Below are 18564 nucleotides of genomic sequence, written 5' to 3'. Positions count from 1 at the left end.
GTGTTAGACATTCCAGTCAAGCTCTGTTTTTCCACATGGTAAACTTTGCTTGTTTTTCCTATTCTTTCTCACCGAAGATCTAGGACATATTATCACGGACCAGTTAGTCATTCAGCATGATAAGAATGTATCAGACTTATTTTTTTCAGTGCAGGGAACGGTTTGGCCTTGGGAGGAATGCCTTGAGGTGTTGGCCAGTTCTCAAAGCTTTCCTTTCAACTCTGACCTGCAGTAGCCAGCATGTTTGAATATTTCTCTTTCATGGGACAGGTTTTCTCCAGAAAGCCCTTTTGGTTCTTTAAGATATAAAAAGGTGGCCCTGCTCAGAAGTGGGGGAATTTCTAAGACCTCAGTCAGGGTTGGACGACAAATGCCTGACATTTGTCCTGTGAGGGTGGATCTCTCTTTCTCGCAGTTGAACAGGATCATCTTCTTGCTGGCATGAGAAATATGAAGAGCTGGGCAGGTCCTATGGTGATGAATTTTTACTTTATTCCTTGCAAGTATGCTATAATATAATCACATATATTCGCCTTGTACATTGAAGTTCAGCATCATTTTGGGTATATTTTCCTTTCATTGCTGTGACTATTTTTAACGTGTGCTTTCAACCTACTAATCTCTTTTTAGGAACCTCATGGGGAAATAATAATAAATGTCTTCTTTGAACTGAGAAGTGCATACCAGAGATTTTTGTCAGCTCGGTTATTAATGAAAGCAAAACAGTATGTCACCCAAGTGAAGCTTCTCCAGAATAGCAACTATTTATAAAATACAACATTGCCACTGAAAGAAGCTGAACTAAAATGAATAAAAATGAATAAATTAATACATAGCATGTTATCTAGGTAAAAGGGCACAGGCTGCAAGCCTAAGCTAAGCCATCACTGTGCCCAGGTAAACACCTACAAATGGACCCACAACAATGCTTCATGAAATCCCAGAAGGCTTTTTCACAGGATAAAATCACCTCAGCAACAAATGATTTATATTATAGCTAAAATCTATTACTCTTTATACGTTCTCCTTTTTGTGACCCTCAAAACCTGCCATTCACTACAAAGCATTTCAATGGGGTGCTATCATATATATTGGTCCCAAGATGGCTGCAAACACTTTCTAATTGAAGTGCTGATAATCAATCAGATCTCACCATGAGATCTGTGCTTAGGCTCCACCCAGATTTACAATTTAGATTTCCTTTAATATCTTAAAAACTACTGAACGGATCTACGCCAAATAAATAAGGTGTGCTCTCTGGACTAAGAGCTACCTTCCTCTCAAATTTGGTGCAATTCCATTCAGCGGTTTGGGCTGCAGTCAAATCTAAAATTCCTATGGGAATTAACATGGGAAACACACTTTGTTTTTTATCCTCCCTTTTTCTCGGCCCCCGCTTGACAGATCACCTCAAACCTTTCCATGCACAATGAAACCAAACATTTTGGGAAAATTTAATGACGATTCGTCAAACAGCTCCAAAGATATAGTAAAAAACACTTTTTCTAAGGAAACTAGGTCCTAACTGTAACTATCTACTGGTGAATCTCACTGTGAATTTAAAAAAAAGAAAACAATGATGGTCTCCAGTGCTTGCTTTTAAATTTTGCGGCTGGGTGGGCCTGGTCCCAAGGGCATTGCATCGTTAATACATAAGGAGGGGGTGCATTGGGTCCCACGTCTAGGGATACTAAAAACCCTGGGGACCACCACCTTCCTCCTTGAGGCTACATTTCACAAATGATGGGTGGGGACCACACAGACCCTGTGGGCCCCTTGAACCACCTCATCTCTGGGCAATAACTTTAAATTATGTGGGGGGCATGTGGATACCACCCCCCCGACAACCACTGCCTTCAAGGGGCTATATAAAAAATAATAATGAGGGGAGCCGTGCAGACACCCCTAGGCCCCAGGGTCCACCATTTCCTGGGGCCATGGGGTCTGCCTCACAGGCCATATACAGCCCCGGACCATCACCTCACTGGGGCAGGCCCTGTGCAGAACAAAGGAGATGGGGACCACACGGTAGTCTGCCTGGCGCCCCATATTGGCCTGAGGAACACTATTACCCAGGTGCCCGCTCCTGCCATCTCTAGAGGTGCCCACGTTCTGGAGAGAGTTGTCAGCTTTTGCTTGGCGGGGTCTGTGACAGCTCCCGCAAAACCAAACCAAACACTGCTCTTAAAGCAAGCAGGAGCTGTCAAAATGCTCCTGCATACTGGAAGCAGAGATTTAATCTTTTTTTCTGCCCGCAGACACGCAGGCAGAAAAAAAGAGATTAAAGCACTACTCCTGCACGCAGGGAGCTGCATTTTCAGCAGCTCCCGCAGGACGTGGGGAGCCGGCTGGGATCACTGGGGACTTGAGGATCCCATTACAGTTCCTTATTGATGCCTGTGAAGACCATTACATCCCCACCAAACAAAGAAGCACTTCTGTAAAGTATAAATCATCCAAGTGTGTTTTCTCCGCAGTTCCTCCTTGATAAGTTATCTGATTAAGACGCTCAAGCAACAATTACATTGTCAAAGTTATAAATATGAAGGGATACTCGAGACATTACCTCAGTGTCATTCATGCAGCTGTAGTGTGGGAGACATTTACCCAACGAGATAGCACTTACTAATTAGCCAGAAGAAAATACTGAAGTTGGGTACACATTTATTACAAAACGCTGTCCTCTTCTTGGATAAATACGCAGCGCAGGTATCATTCTGGCACAATGCTCGGTCACACAGGTGTTGCTCTTGAGGTGGTGTTAGTATTGGTATTATTGTTATATACTAATCACGAAACAGGGTCTGGTGCTAGGTATGGACTTTAGTCCAGCATGTTGCACATTAAATCTCCTGTTTTAAATATTTTATCTCTCTATTTGTATGGCCTGTCACACCTCCTTCATCATATATGTCATTGGTCTTGTCTTTTTGTTTATAGCCCTTGTCTTTTGTCGTTCGTTCAGCCATCAGACATTTTTGGTTTCTTTATCTCCTAGACATCAGCTTGAAGGCGGATTAGTATTTTCCTGGGAAAAATTATACTAATGTGAACTCTAAGTGCCCTGAGGAAGGTGTCTGACCCTTGTGAGGGTCATGGTTCACCGAAACGCGCGTCTGCATACATTGACCCGGACCAAGATATTCCTGTCCTTGGACAAGTTGGCAATCAAGACACTATGGCTTTATTAGCTAATTATCTGTACACAATGAGGTTTAGATCATTATAACCAATTTATGGAATAAGTAAAGAATTTCTTCTTTACACACCACTGAATTAACTTGGTGCCTAAACATATTAATCAGGTCAACATATGGACATTATTCTTCAGATCCTCTTTGTTGTTCTGTTTTGCTATAGAATGTGTATATACTGTAGGGTATGACCTGCATTTTAGGCCATTTATCATTTACTTTGTCCTTTGTCCTTGTTGAATACTTCAGTAGTGTTATGTGTGATTGTTGAGTTTGAGTGGTTTATAATTTAATGTCTTGTTCCCAGGATTTACATTATTTATTATTGTTATATCAGTTTTATTTACTGTATTACACTTGTGTATATTATTGTAGTTTTGGAGTTATTGGGAATTAAAATAAATGCTAAATGTATACAGTACTTGAGGTTATTTAGGGGTTGGTTTGTTGGCTGTTTTGTATGTTGTCTTGTTTGTCTTTTTGTGTGTTGGTTTAAGCTTTTTTGTTTGTTGGTTTATTTGTTGGTTTGTTTGTTTTTTTTGTTTTTAGTTTTTTGGTACTTTTTGTCTATGTTTGTTTTCTTTTCCTTTTTTCTTTCTCTTTCTTTTCGTTGTGTCCTTTGTTCATTGCGGATTTATTATCTTCTGGATTCCTCGAGGTAGGAACCTTTTTTCTGGAGTAGGATTTGTTTCAGATTTATCTGCTATATTTCTAATGAAAGCCATAGTGGCTCCCTTCTTCCTTGTAGAGTGTGCTCTGGGAGTAACAGGAAAGTGTATTTTTTCTTTAGCATAACAACTTTGAATACATTTTACTATCCACCTAGGTATGCTATTCTTTGATATTGGATTGCCTTTATGAGATGTAGAACAGTAATGCATGTTTAATGTCCAAAGTGTGAAGGGCTCTTTCGGCAACTGAGTCAGGTTGCGGAAACAAGATAGGCAACTCAATGGATTGATTAATATGGAATTGAGAGACAACTTTATGGAGGAACTTCAGATTGGTGTGAAGAACCACACTGTACCTATTTGGAAGAATGGTTCTTCCAGGGTTATTGCCTGGAGCTCACAAACACGTCAGAGATGGGATAGCTACTAAAAATGCCACTTTCCATTAGAGGTACTGAAGAGGACATGAGTGAAAGGGTTCAAAAGGAAGACCCATAAGCCTAGTAAGGACAATGTTTAGGTTCCAAGATGATGCAGGGGCAGTCTTGGTGGAATGACCCATTTAAGACCTTCCATGAATGCTTTGATTTCTGGGATCCTAAAGAGGGATGTATGATGTCTGTTCTTGTAAGTATGCAGCTATGGCTGCAAGATGTTGGAGGTGTAATCTGAATTAGCTTTCTGTAGCTGAAGTAACTACCAGACACTGTCTTGGACAGCAGCTTTAATGGGATTAATGTGTTTGGGTTTACACTTTCGAGCCAACATGCTCTGGTAGTGGGTTTACAAACTTCTCTGACAATGTCCATGCATTCTGCAGGGAGGTCCAGGTAACCAAACTCTATGACCTTAGGAGCCATATTGCAAGGTTGAGTTATTTGGAATCTAGGTGCCTGACCTGGCCTTGGTTGTGAGTGAGAAGGTCTGGCCTGTTGGGAAACTTTTCATGGGGAACTACTGAGAGATCTAATAGTGTGGTGAACTCGAGATGGCATACCCATGTGGGATCAACACGGACCTTGTTGTCCGACATTTGCCTGATCCGTTTCACTAGAAACAGATTGAGAGGGAGAGGAGGAAAAGCGTAGGCAAATATGCCTGACCAGTTCACCCATGGAGCATTGCCTTTGAATGGGGGATGAGGGCACCTGGAGGTGAAGACTTTGCATTTTGTCTTTTGTGCTGTGGCAAAAAGATCTATTTGACATGTGCCTCACTTCCGGAAGCATGTTTGAAGGACTTGCAGGTAAAGTTCCCATTCATGGACTTGTTGCTGCAGCCTGCTGAGCAGGTCTGCAAAGTCACTGTCCACTCCTGAGAGATACTCTGCCACTAGGCGTATGTGAGGTGGCGAGCCCATTTCCATGTTGTCTGAGAGAGTTGTGACAATTGGAATGACCGTGTCTCCCCCCCCTTTTTATCAAGGTAGTACATTGCTGTCATGTTGTCTGGGCGGGCTAGAACAACTTTGCGATAGAGGAGATGAAGAAATGTTTTCACTGCTATAAATAATGCCTGAAGCTCTAGGAAGTTGATGTGGATGGATTGATGATGACGCTCCCAATGGCCCTGAAGGGAAGTACTTTGAATTGTTAGTGATTTCTTGCAATCACAAATAGGAGATATTTGTGGTGTGCAGGGTGGATTGGAATATGGAAGTAGGCGTCCTTGAGATCGAGGGTGGTCATGAATACGCTGTGTGGTAAGAAAGGAGTCACATCTTGAAGAGTGACCATGTGAAAGTGTTCTAAAAGAATATAATGGTTTAAGGGCCATAGGTCCAGAATGGGCCTAAGAGAGCAGTCTTTTTTGGGAATGAGGAAGTACATAGAGCATGCTCCTATTCCTTGGTGATGTCGCGGAACTGGCTCCTTTGAGAAGAAGGGATTGTACTTCTTGCTTGAGAAGGTGTTAGTGGGGAAGCCTGTGAGAGTGGGGGGAATGTTTGGAGGAGTGGTGATGAGCCAGAAAGTAACAATGTTCGATAATGAAGAGGATCCACTGGTCCGAAGTGATGGCGACTCACTGTGTATGGAAATCTTGAAGGTGACCCCCAACAGGTGTGGAAAGGGGGAGGGGATGGTGTGAGATGTAAGTAATCACTGTTTAGAGGCTGTTTAGAGGTTGGTGTAGAGGTGCAAGTGGTGGCGCTCTTTCCTCTACCTTGTGTGTTGTTACCTCTAAAGATGCCTCTATAGAAGCCACATGAGTAGGTGTTTGAAGGCTGCCAGGGTCTGAGAGGTGGAGGCATCTGAGGATGTTGGTTTGTAACCACCTCTGAATGTGGGTTGATAAAAAGTACCTCTTTGGGAGGGGGTCTATAAAGCACCCACAGTCTTTTTTCAGCTTCTCAAGGGTGGAGTCCACTTGAGGGCCAAAAAGGTGCTCTTTATTGAAGGGCATGTTTAGCACTGCTTGTTGCACCTTAGGTTTAAAACCTGACAATCTAAGCCAGGCTTGTCTCTTTACGAAGATGCTAGTGTTAATACCACATGCCTGGGTGTCCACAGCATCGAGGGCACATCTAATAGAGTGGTTAGTGATTGTCTATCCTTCTGTGACAATCTGTTGTCCCCTTTTGCAGTGCTCATCTGGGAGATATTGGAGGAGCTCCTCCATCTCATCCCAGTGAGCTCAATCATATCTTGCAAGTAGGGCTTGTGAGTTGGCGATGCACCAGTGATTAGCAGCCTGCGCAGCCATCCTCTTACCTGTGGCATCTATCGTTTTACTCTCCTTGTCTGGAGGAGGAGAGTCCACTGTGGCCTGACTATTGGCCTGCTTATGTGTGGTAGTAGCCACAAAGGAATCTGGAGGGACCTGGGACTTTATGTATGGTGGAACAGAAGAAGCGGGTTTGTATTTATGTCAACTCTAGGAGTGATAACCCTAGAGCAAACTGGTTCCTTAAAGATTTCCCAGCATGGCGAAGCATGCCAGGGAGCAAGGGGAGGTATTGGATATCCATATGTGTGGACATTAGGTTATCAAATAGAAAGTCCTGCTCAATGGAGTCCCTGTGAAGCTTGACATTGTGAAAAGTGGCTGCTCTGGCTATCACCTGCTGGTAGGATGTAGCATCCTCTGGCAGTGAGGGTTGTACAGGGGTATAGATCTGGGTCTGTTGATAACATGAGATTAGGGTCATATGTATCCCTAAGATCTGGGTCCTGTTGTGTCCCGCCTAAATCACCCCCCATGAACAGCGAAGAACCCTGTGGTGTGAAATCTCCTGCAGTAGGAGAGGGAGGTGTAGAGAGGGGTGGAGGAGAAGCAGATGGTGGAGAAGTTGACAGAGGAGGAGAAGGAAGAGGAAAGGCTTGTGTATAGTGGCAGCCTTGTCGTAGGCTCTCTTTGGAGGAGGAGATGTGTCCAGGGTCGCCTTAAAAGTGTTTGCATTTAAAAGTAACAGGGGGAGAAGCAATGATGTGCCCTGTGCCCTCCTTGATATGGAGGTGACGCTGACAAGCGCCCATGGTCTCCAAAATGGGTTCAACAGGGAAGGTGTGGTTGAGGATTGGTTAGTCTTTCGGCTCTGAAGAGGTAGAGTCCCCGGATTTAGAGACCAAAGCTTTCAGTTGGTCCCTTTTGTCGGAGCCGAGGCGAGGGTAGAAGCTGGCCTGAGAGCAGAAGATGTCGGTGAGGAGGTTCGGATAAACTTAGCCACGACGTCTTGGACCGAATCGGGGGAGGAGGTCGAAGATGGTGTCTTGGCCTTGAGGTTTTGGTGCCGAGCCGCAGGGCGGGACATCCTCACCTGGTTTTCTGAGCTAGTCATGGACTGGTGGCAGTTGTGGTCGGGCGACCTCGGTAACAGGTGTTTTGAAAGTTGTGGCGGGGGCAGGAGGGGCCACTGTACTTACAGGTTGCACTGAAGTCACCTTGTGGCTTTTGTTATCTGACTAGATGTCGGAGTCCTGGATGAAAAGGCCTACTCCTGTTCTGGTTCCTTCTGGGTGTCCTCCTCCCTGAAAATGTCCGGAGAGTCTTCCAGGGTTTTATGCACCATCTCTAGTTGGTGAGCCCTCCGTTCTCTAAGTGTCTTTTCGAATAGAAGGAATTGCAGGCATCGCAGGTGACTTCTTGATGGTTGGGGGAGAGGTACAAGTTACAAACCAGATGTTGGTCGGTGTTCGGGACTTTGGAGTGCACAGAGGACAGAATCGAAATGGCATTTGTTCCATCAGCACAGCTTGCTGGCCAGTGCCATGTAGTGAGGTAGGCTTGAGTGGGCGAGGATACCCTGAAGGGCAATTGGTCAGTTCCCTGAGCGAGGGAATGAGAAGAGCACAAGAGTAGAAAAGGCGACCGAAAACAATATCGTTAATTTTAGGAAAGACAGGAGAAAGGTTTTGAAACTGGAGCGAAGGGAGAACAGAGCGACGAGACACAGGTTCAAACCCGATGGCAGAGAGAAAACAATTTAAGAAAGGAGTCAATGTCCATGCACAGTGTCATAGAGAAGGAGGAGTCACTCGATACAGTGACTCAAAAACGCTTCCTAGAAGAAAAACAACTTGCAACACTCTGAATACAACCCTAGATGGCAGGAGCATGCAGAGCACGTGTATCTACAGCCACACATGCCACTGAACATTTTATTTTCTATGAATAATCGGTTGGTATGGCCATTTACCAGCACTGTACATAGTTATTATCATTAACAAGTATGGAGAAGGATTGTGTCTCACAAAACAAGGTGAAGACTCCAATTATACTGTGCCTTTGTTCGTGTATGGCTCATGCCATGCCTGTGTTTGCATATACAGAAGTATTAACAAACAAAGTTAACCATAACTAGAGAACAAGTGCATCTATTCAGTAGCAGTGGAAATAAATGTGGTCTAATAACATGTTATTTACACGAGCTGAACTAATAAACAGACATTAAAACATTTATCCCTACAATGTAAATGTCAAATTCCAAGTTTATTACTACTGTATAACAAAATTGGCATGCAAAAAACACTACTGCACTAAAAACTGCATGTAACAATTATTTGACATGGTGAAACGTCCCGCTTAATGCAGGTTTCTTCAATGTGATATAAACCTTGCTGCACAAATTTAATCTCTCACATACTGGTTTTTGCTAAATGCCTTTTATTAAAACAAGTGTACATAAAAAAATACCAAGGCATAAGTCATGTTTGCATACACACAGAGAGTAACTTTGGTTTCATCACCATTGTAAAGGAAGGGAAGGAAGGGCATAATGGCTCACTCAAGGCTCCAACTCTCGTGAGTCAAAGATACCATGCTTTGCCTGTGAAAAAAATGCCATGGCATAAATCAAATATGCAGATATTCAGAGTATCTATTAGTTACCATTTTTAAGGGAGGTGAAGGCATGATGACTTACTGGCGTTGTTGTCTCATAAGTCATGGCACTTACCCACACTCAACAAAGGTGCTAAATACCAAAAAGGTGTAGAATATACAGAACTATATGTCTGTAGCTCAAGACAAATCTTCAGACTATTTATTTGACCTGCCACATTGGAGATCAATTAAATGCTCTCGCTATTAAAGAAAAAAAGCAGATAGAAAAGAAAAATAAAGTTTACAGGAAAACCCTAAAATTGAGGACTGGATAGGAGAGATGAAAGGGCTGGCTACACAGGAGAGAGTTACTATAGGTGAAATGGGGACAATGTCCATAAAATACAGGCAAACTACACACAAATATATGATTTCTACAAAAACAGACACATCAATATGTCCTAGATGTATGTAACCATTACCACACCACAGTGTATTTCCAAAATAGAATCCTGGAACTATAGCATCTTACCATCAGCACATGACAAGTTGTTTATGACTGTCAGCAGCATGTCTGGAATGCCAATACCTACATGAGATAATTCTTCTAGAGTTCCTGTCACATGATGGACTGACTCATATGCCGTCATGTTTTAATGTCTCCCACAAGATTCAACTTGTCTCTTGCTCATACCAGAAAACAGACTGTTAAGTGGCTGACCTTAACCCAACACAAGATCAAAATGTTCCCTAACTCTCTCAAATTACTGCCACCACTTGAAGTTTCAGGAATGCAAAAATTCCACAGAATCTGTAAGATTAACACTAACATGTGCCAACTGTTGATTAAAATAATCACATACCTTTTTTCCTTTCCTGGTCTGGTTCATGTTTTAAAGCAGATGATGTTCTGGGGAATAAAGGACTCAACCAAGAAGGTTCAATGTTTCCAATCCGAAAGCCCCCAAGACATATGCTATTATTAGCTAGATCAAGGGCAAGTTTTCTTAAAAGCAAGCTGATGACTTCACTGTTGCCTTTCTTAATACTAATATTTAATGCCTCTCGAACATCTTGCTCACGAGCTCCTCCATTTAATAGCAGTTCCACCAATCTAATGTTGTTTCCTTTTTCACATACCTAGAATAAAGAAAACTTATCAGTATTATCCAAGTCCTTCACAAGGTTTAACCATTTTGAGCAAAATATGTTAGTTTTCTGATCTAGCTTCAACTGTATTCTATCCCAAGCACCATTTGATATTATGCTTACGTGGTGTGATTGTTTTACCTTAATATGATTTCCTTTAAAGTGCATGTTTATAGGAAATAACTAACTCATAAAAAATGCATCCTACATGCCTGACCTTCTTACTGACACACAGTGATCTACCAGTCTATGTGATATTATTAACAAAATAGATACATCAATTTATTTAATAAAACACAAGGAGCTAATCTACACAGATAATCAAAAGCAAAGAGATTCACCATCAATTGCTGAATTCTGTAGAATGTGTAAATCAGAAAATATGATTTTTGATTACAGTTATGAGAGTTAAAACGTGTAGTCCTTGGTTGGCACAACCAAAAATAAATACATATAAAACATATATAAATGTTTAGCATCCCTAAATTAATGATAAACAGGGAATACTGATCTGGGCATATTTCCGTGCAGATAAACCTTTATATGAAGGAGGTAGAATAACAAATATAACTAGTTTTGGGATGTTTCATGGAAAACATCATTGTAAGAACTGGTTACTGATTGAGGAGGCTGAAATCCTACTCAAGCAGCACCCACAATCCGCATCAGGATGAAATCACAAGCAAACCCCAAACTAACCTGTGCTCAAGCAGCTTGGTACAGACCAGTCAGGCTTAAATTAAAGGCAATATGTTAAGCATTTATGCAGCAAGTCAAACAGTAGTACAGTTAAAACACAACACAAGAAGAATCCTACACCAAATTAGAAAAAAACGAAATGTTAATAACTAGAACAAGACCAAAATGATAAACTTCCAATCAATAGAACCTGAGCTATGCAATTTTAAAGATTTCAGTGAATATAGCACCATAAAGCACAAAGTGCCAAATACTGATATCTGGTTGTGCTAGACCGGGACAAAGAACAAGTTCAAGCTGACTCCGATTGAGCATGGGCTGGCTCCAGGGTCCCACTAAGGTCCACTAAACAGTACCTTAATGCAGGTTGCCAAGAGGTGCGAAGTCAGGATGTAGAACAGCAGAGGCGATGCGAGGTCCCAGTGAAGAGAAGCAGCATGCAAAATTGGCTTCAGGGAGCTGTGACAGGCAATGCGATGTCCTTGTGTTAAGATGTGTCACGCAGCAGAGCTTCTGTAGAGCTGCGTTGGGTGATGCGATGTCCTTGAGTGGAACTGAGTCACGCAGCAGCGTCTTCAGTGAGCTGCGAAGTCCAATGTGGATTCTTTGCATCTGGGAAGTCCATGCAGCAGCGTAGATGTGTTGGTTCTGCTGGGTTCACAGGCTAGCAGAGCATCTTCAGGCCCACTTCCAAGTTTCCAGGTCTGGGATGGCACCACTTGGCAGGGCAGGACTCACAGTTGGCAAAGTCCAGGGCCAGGTTACAAGAGACTAATCCTAGGAGTCACTCTGGTGGTCCTGGGTACAAGTTACAGGTCCAGTACTTCTCACCTAGGAAGAATAGGGCAGCAGAGCAGCAATTCAGCAGGACAGCAGTCCAGCAGAGTGGTAGTCCTTCCAGCACCACAACAGTCCTTCTTCCTGGCAGTCTTCCACAGGTCCAAATGTGTACTGAGGAGTTGTGCCTGAGGTCCAATATTTATACATGGTGATTGCACGGAAGAGGGAGAAGCTACTAGGGAATTCCTTTTGAAGTGCTCAGGTTTCCTGCCTCCCTTGCCCTGGGTCCAGACTAACTACAAGGGGTATGCAATCCTTTTTGTGAAGGCAGGACACACCGTACTCAAATGTAAGTGGGGCTGTGTCCAGTTTTGTCTCCCCACCCTGCCAGTAACGGCTAATCCAGGTATACTTAAGCATTCTAGTGTGGGTGGTGTACACCTAAGCTCTCTAGTGTGTGTGGCTGTCTGTGAAGAATACACAAGGACCGACTGCCAACTACACCCAGTCATGTGGCTCTAAATGACTAAGGCAGGAAAATGACAAGTTTCTAAAAGTGTTTTTTTCAAAATTGTAATTTATTATCCAACTTTACCATTAAAGAGGATTTTTCATTACAATTCCTAAGACACTAAACATGAACTGTTTATCTGCTCCCAATTGGAACTTATAGCTTAATAAATGTAATAAGGTAATTCCAATGTTACCCTACAGGAGAGGTAAGCCTTGCCGTGGTGAAAAACAAATAGGATGTCCACAGGTCAAAGTTCAAGTTGACCGCAAGAGTGCACCACCAGCAGCAAGAGCCGGCTGGGTGCAGAGGTCAAAAATGGTGTTGGGTTTTCAATAGATTCCTATGAGGAACAGGCACACTCGGAATAAAACAGGCTGCAGGTAAGTACCCGCGGTTTCAGGTCATAAACTAGTTTAGATGAGCATCGGGGAACACAGGTTAGCACCAAACACACACCCTCAGTGGCACAGGGGTGACCGGGTGCAACCACTGAGTTGGGCGCCCAATTCTTTTCAATGAGGGAACTCCAAGGGTCACATTGATGCTACAGGCTGGGTCCAGGGTCTTGGTTGTGAAACTCCAAAGGCTGGACAAGGAGGAGAGATGCCCGCTGGATGTTCTTGGACAATGGGTCGGATTCCCCAGGGCCAGGGTGCTCGGGAATCTTTGTTGGATCAGATTGCGGTCAGGGGAGTCCTCCGGATTTAGGCTGCAGGCATTGTCGTGCTGGCCAGGAGGGGTCAACCCATGGTGGACTCAAGGTCAGAATCACCTGGGGACCTTCTCTGGACTGGCAGGCCACCTGGATATGGGGCGTGGGGTGCAGAGTTGGTAGGGCTCGTGGATCCGGGGCAGTTCTGGAGTCCTTCTTGGCTGTTTATTTTGGACAGGGCTGCTGTCCTCAGGAGTTTTTGGTCCTCTGCTGAGCAGACAGTCCTCTGGGGGTTTGAAGAGGTCACTGGTCCTGCAGGATGCATCGCCTTTTTGTAGCAGGAGTCTTTGAAGCTGCAGACAGGCCAGTAGGGCTGGAACCAAGTCATTTGTTGTCTTGAGTCTTCACTGCTGGGGTCAGCTCTTCAGCGCTTGTTCCTTCTTCTTCTTGAGGTTTCCAGGAATCTGAAGAGCAAGGTTCAGAGGTGCCCCTAAATACTAGATTTAGGTGCATAACGAGGTCAGAGGGCAGTAGCCAATGGCTACTATCCCTGAGGATGGCTACACCCTTCCGGTGCCAACTCCCTTTCGGGTGGGGGGCACATTGCTATCCCTATTGGTCAGTCCCTGCCAAAACAAGAAGGAGGGGGTCACTTCAGCTCTGGACACTGTAGGGAGGTCCTAGCTGCAGTGGTCACTTATTGTTTTAACTAACTTTCCATGCATACCTGCAGCCAAAAGTTGGGCCTGGTCCAGGGTGCGGGCATCTCCACCAGCTGGCGTGCCTTGGGGCACTGTAACAAGAGGCCTGAGCCTTTAAGGCTGACCGCAGAGTGTTGCAGTTCCTGCAGAAGGGAGGTGTGAAGCACCTCCACCCAGGCAGGCTTTGTCCCTGTCCCCAGAGAGCACAAAGGTTCTCATCAGGTGGGGTCAGAAACTTGTCAGTGGCAGGCTGGCACAGAGCGGTCAGCCCTACACTAGAGAGTTGGGTAAGATGGACTTTTACATTTTACAATAAAACCAACACTGGTATCAATGTTGGTTTGTTGTGCTGAGAAGTTTGACACCAAACGTCCCAGCCATGGAGCTGTGGAGCTTGTATTGACAAACGTCTAGCCCATGTACTAAATATGGCCACACTGCACTTACAATGTCTTAATAATGGACTTAGACACTGGTGGGGCATATTACTCATGCAGCTATACCCTCACCTAGTACACCCTGCCTTAGGGCTGCAAGGTCTGCTAGAGGGGTGACCTACTTATGCCACAAGCAGTGGTTGGTGGGCATGGCACCCAGAGAGGGATGCCATGTCCACTTTACCTTTTTCTCCCCACCAAAACACAAGCTGCAATGGCAGTGTGCGTGTGTTTGGTGAGGGGTCCCTTAGGGTGGCACAATACATAGTGCAGCCCTTAGGCACCCTCCCTGGCCACAAAACCCTTTGTACCACTGGGACATTTTACAAGGAACTTAGCTTTCTGACCGGGGTATGCCAATTGTGAAAAAAATGGTACAGTTTGGGGAAAGAAAACTAGTGCTGGGACCTGGTTAGCAGGATCCCAGCACACACTCAGTCAAGTTAACATCAACATCAGGTGAAAAGTGGGGGAGTAACCATGTCAAAAGGGGCACTTTCCTACACAACTCCATCCCAAACAAAGGAGGATGAGACTAACCTTTACCAAGAGAGTCTTCATTGTCTCAGTGGAAAGACCTGGAAATTCCATATGCATTGACATGGGCAGTCCCAGGTATGTGTTCCACTGAAATTCCATTCCCTCTAGGGTGATGGACCACCTCAGAAGTTTCGGGGTCCCACCTTTCATTTGCATCAGCCATCTGAGAGGTCTGTGTTCAGTTTAAACAATGAAGTGAGTACCAAACAAGTATGATCTCAACTTCTTCAGGGACCAAACCACAGCAAAGGCCTCCCTCTCAATGGTACTCCAACGCTGTTTCCTGGGTAGTAACCTCCTGCTAATAAAAGCAACAGGCTGGTCAAGGCCATCATCATTGGCTTGGGAAACAACAGCTCCTATCCGATGTTCATAGGCATCGGTCTGCATGATGAACTGCTTAGAGTAGTATGCTGCCTTGAGAACTGGTGCTGAGCACATTGCCTCTCTCAGGGTGTCAAAGGCCTTTTGACAACTAATTGTCCAGTTTACTTTCTTGGGCATCTTCTTAGAGGTCAATTCTGTGAGGAGGCTCACAATAGACCCATACCCCTTCACAAACCTCCTGTAATAAGCAGTCAAGCCAAGGAATGCCCTGACTTAATTCTGGGGGGTAGGAGCTTCCAGTCCACAATTTTCTGGATCTTGGGCTCTAAAGGTTACACTTGGCCTCTACCTAAAAGGTAGCCCAAGTATACAACAGTGCACTGCCCCATCTGGCATTTGGATGCCTTGATAGCTAGGCCTGCAGATTGCAAGCCTGCATAACCTTCGCAGGTGAACCAGGTGATCATGCCAAGAGGAGCTAAAGACAGCGATATCATCCAGATATGCTGCACTGAAGATCTCCAAGCCAGCAAGGACTTGATTCACCAACCTTTGGAAGGTGGAAGGGGTATTCTTTAGACCAAGGGGCATAACAGTGAACTGATAATGCCCATCAGGTGTAGGGAATGTTGTATTTTATTTTGCTCCTGGTGTCCTGCAAATTTGTTAGTACCCTGCAGTTAAGTCAAAGGTACTGAGAAACCTTGCTGCACCTCATTTGTCTATCAGCTCATCAGCACTGGGTATGGGGTGAGCATCTGTCTCAGTGATAGAGTTCAGGCCTCTGTAGTCCACACACAACCTCATTTCTTTCTTTCCACCCAGGAGATAGGCTTGGAGACTGAGACCACTGGGCTAGCCCAGGGACTGTCAGAGGGTTCAATAACCCCTAAATCCAGCATCTTGTTGACTTCCACTTTGATGCTCTCCTTAACTTGGTCAGACTGCCAATAGATCTTAGATTTGACAGGCAAGCTATCTCCAGTGTTTGCATCATGGGTATACCAGTGTGTCTGACCAGGGGTTAAGGAGAAATGCTCTGTATACTGCTGCAGGACTTGCCTGCAGTCAGCCTGCTGTTAGGCAGAGAGGGTGTCAACCAATCTTCAGGGCTGTGAGAGAGGAGGTCAGGGAGAGGCTCACTCTTTGCTTCCTGGTCCTCATCAGTAACCATCAGCATGGTTACATCAGCTTTGTCACAGAAAAGCCCAGGTCTATCAAGTAGGTGACCTCACTTTTCTAGGATGGGGTAAGGGCCACTCCACCTGACCATAAGTGCCTTGGGAGCCACAGGCTCCAGAACCCAATCCTTCTTACCTGGTGTAAACTCCTGGAGTTGTTGGCTGGCCTCAAGGTTTTTGGATACTGTTTCCATGTACTCTGCCATCCTAGAGCAGAGGCCTAGTACATAGTCCACCACATCTTGCTTAGGTTCAAGGAGAGGTCTCTCTCAACCCTCCTTTACAAGTGGTCCTCTAGCAGGGTGGCCAAACAGAAGTTCAACGGGGGAAAAACCTACTACCTTCTGAGGCACCTCTTTGTAGGTGAAAAGCAAGCATGGCAAAAGGACATCCCATCTCCTGTTGAGTTTTTCAGAGAGTGCCATGATCATGCCCTTTAATGTCTTGTTGAACCTTTCAACAAGTCCATTGATGTGTGGATGGTATGGTGTGGTGAACTTGTAAGTCAGTCCACACTCATTCCACTTGTGTTTTAGGTAAGCCGACATGACGTTGGTACCTCTATCAGAAACAACCTCTTCGGAAACCCTACCCTGGTAAATATACCAATGAGGGCTTTGGATACTGCAGGGGCTGTAGTAGACCTAAGGGGAATTGCTTCAGGATACCTGGTAGCACGATCCACTACTACCAGTATATATTGTTTTCCTGAAGCTGTGGGTGGCTCAAGTAGATCCACTATGACCACATCAAACCTTTCAAAGGGAACTCCAACCACTGGAAGTGGAATTAGAGGTGGGGGGATTTTGGTGGCCATCTGACTCACCACTTGCTTGGCAGGTGACATAGAAGATGCAAACCTCCTTCACCTTTTGTGACATATTGGGCCAGTGGAAATGGCTGATAAGCTTATTCCAAGTTTTGGTTTAGCCCAGATGCCCAGCTAAGGGGGTGTCATGAGCTAGAGTGAGGATGAACTCCCTGAACTGCTGAGGCACTATCACTTGCCTGGTAGCAACAGGTTTGGGGTCTCTGGCCTCAGTGTACAAAAGCACCTCCTCTCAGTAGCCTCTGTGGGAGGCACTGATATCTCCCTTTTCCTGTGCAGCAGCTTGCTGCCTCGGGCCTTCAAGAATGAGGCAGGTTCTCTGTCCTTGGCACAGCTGGTCCCTAGAGGGTCCACTTGGGCCTAGAGCTCTACCTGGTAAGGATCAATTTCCATGGACTCCGTTCCCTAGAAGGATGTTAAGACTGCTTCCTGAGAAGAGAAGTCTTGAGCTATTTGCTGTACAGAGGCTGCCCCCTAGTCTTCTTGGCTTTTCCCTTGGAAGGTTGGGCCATTATTCTAGGCTTCAACACTTCTTTTTCACCCTATGCTCAGCCATGTGCTCTAGTCTTCACAAACAACATTTCAGGGATTCCCAGCATAGCTGCATGGGTTTTGAGTTCAACCTCAGCCTAAGCTAAGGACTCCAGGTCATTCCCTAGCAGATATTCAACTAGGATTGCAAAAGAGACCACTACCTGTTTCAAGCCAGTAACCCCTCCCCATTCTAAGGTCACTATAGCCATGGGATAGACCTAGGTTACATTGTCAGCATTGGTCACTGATAGGTTTGTCCAGCCGAATACTGTCCTGGAGAAACCAGTTTTTCAGTCACCATGGTGACACTGACACCTGTATCTCTCAGGGCTTCTAACTTAGTCCCATTAATCAAGGCATGCTGTCTATACTTGTTCATATTAGGGGAGCAAACCGCAGGAGTGGCAACATCTACCCCTCCCTCAGAAACAAAAGTAGCTTCAGTGTGAACCCTAATTTGCTCTGGCCACACTCTTGATCCCATCTGGAGACTGGCTATACCAGAGCTAGCTGGTGCAGTACAAGGGGGATTCTTTTTGGGACAGACGGAGTCTCCAGTCTGGAGTCCATTCTGCCTAAGTTGAAACACAAGGCCTTTTTGGGATCAAAGTTTTTAGCTTTGTACCCATCATAACACTGAAAAGAGGTTTGGCCCACCCTCCTGCTCCGATTTTGAAGGCCTTTAGAAGACTCTTTACATTTATCCTTAGATGTCTCACCACCCTTCACATGGTGAGGCTTTATAACCCCTTTCTTTACGTCATCCCCATTGGAGGTCTTGGTCACCCTAGTCTTGACACAGTGGCCTGCCTTCTTTCCTAATTCTTGGGGAGACATCGGAACTAGGTCTATCAGATATTGATGCAACGTTTCTTTGAAGCAGTTACTTAATATGTGTTCTTTCATAAACAAGTTATACAGCCTATAATAGTCATGCACTTAACTTCCAGTTCTCCAACCATCTAGTGTTTAGACTGAGTAGTCTATAAAATCAACCCAGGACTGGCTTGAGATTTTGTGAACCCCCCTGAACCTAATTCTATACTCCTCACTGGTGAGTCCAAAGCCTAAAGTCAGGGTAGCCTTCGTGTGGT

General features: G+C 44.8%; 1 protein-coding gene across 3 annotated transcripts in view; it reads right to left on the bottom strand.

Annotated features, from left to right (window-relative positions):
- Window positions 1–18564, bottom strand: part of LRRK2 (leucine rich repeat kinase 2) — a 1446345-nt gene that overhangs the window by 1032245 nt on the left and 395536 nt on the right. For all 3 annotated transcript variants that reach the window (XM_069229760.1, XM_069229761.1, XM_069229762.1), the window contains one exon: window positions 9991–10267. In XM_069229760.1, the coding sequence (XP_069085861.1) occupies window positions 9991–10267 (277 nt within the window). The remainder of the gene's footprint in view (window positions 1–9990; window positions 10268–18564) is intronic.

The sequence above is a fragment of the Pleurodeles waltl genome, chromosome 4_1 (genome assembly GCF_031143425.1).
Source record: "Pleurodeles waltl isolate 20211129_DDA chromosome 4_1, aPleWal1.hap1.20221129, whole genome shotgun sequence".
Lineage (NCBI taxonomy): Eukaryota > Metazoa > Chordata > Amphibia > Caudata > Salamandridae > Pleurodeles > Pleurodeles waltl.
This window is presented reverse-complemented; position numbering and strand designations above follow the sequence as displayed.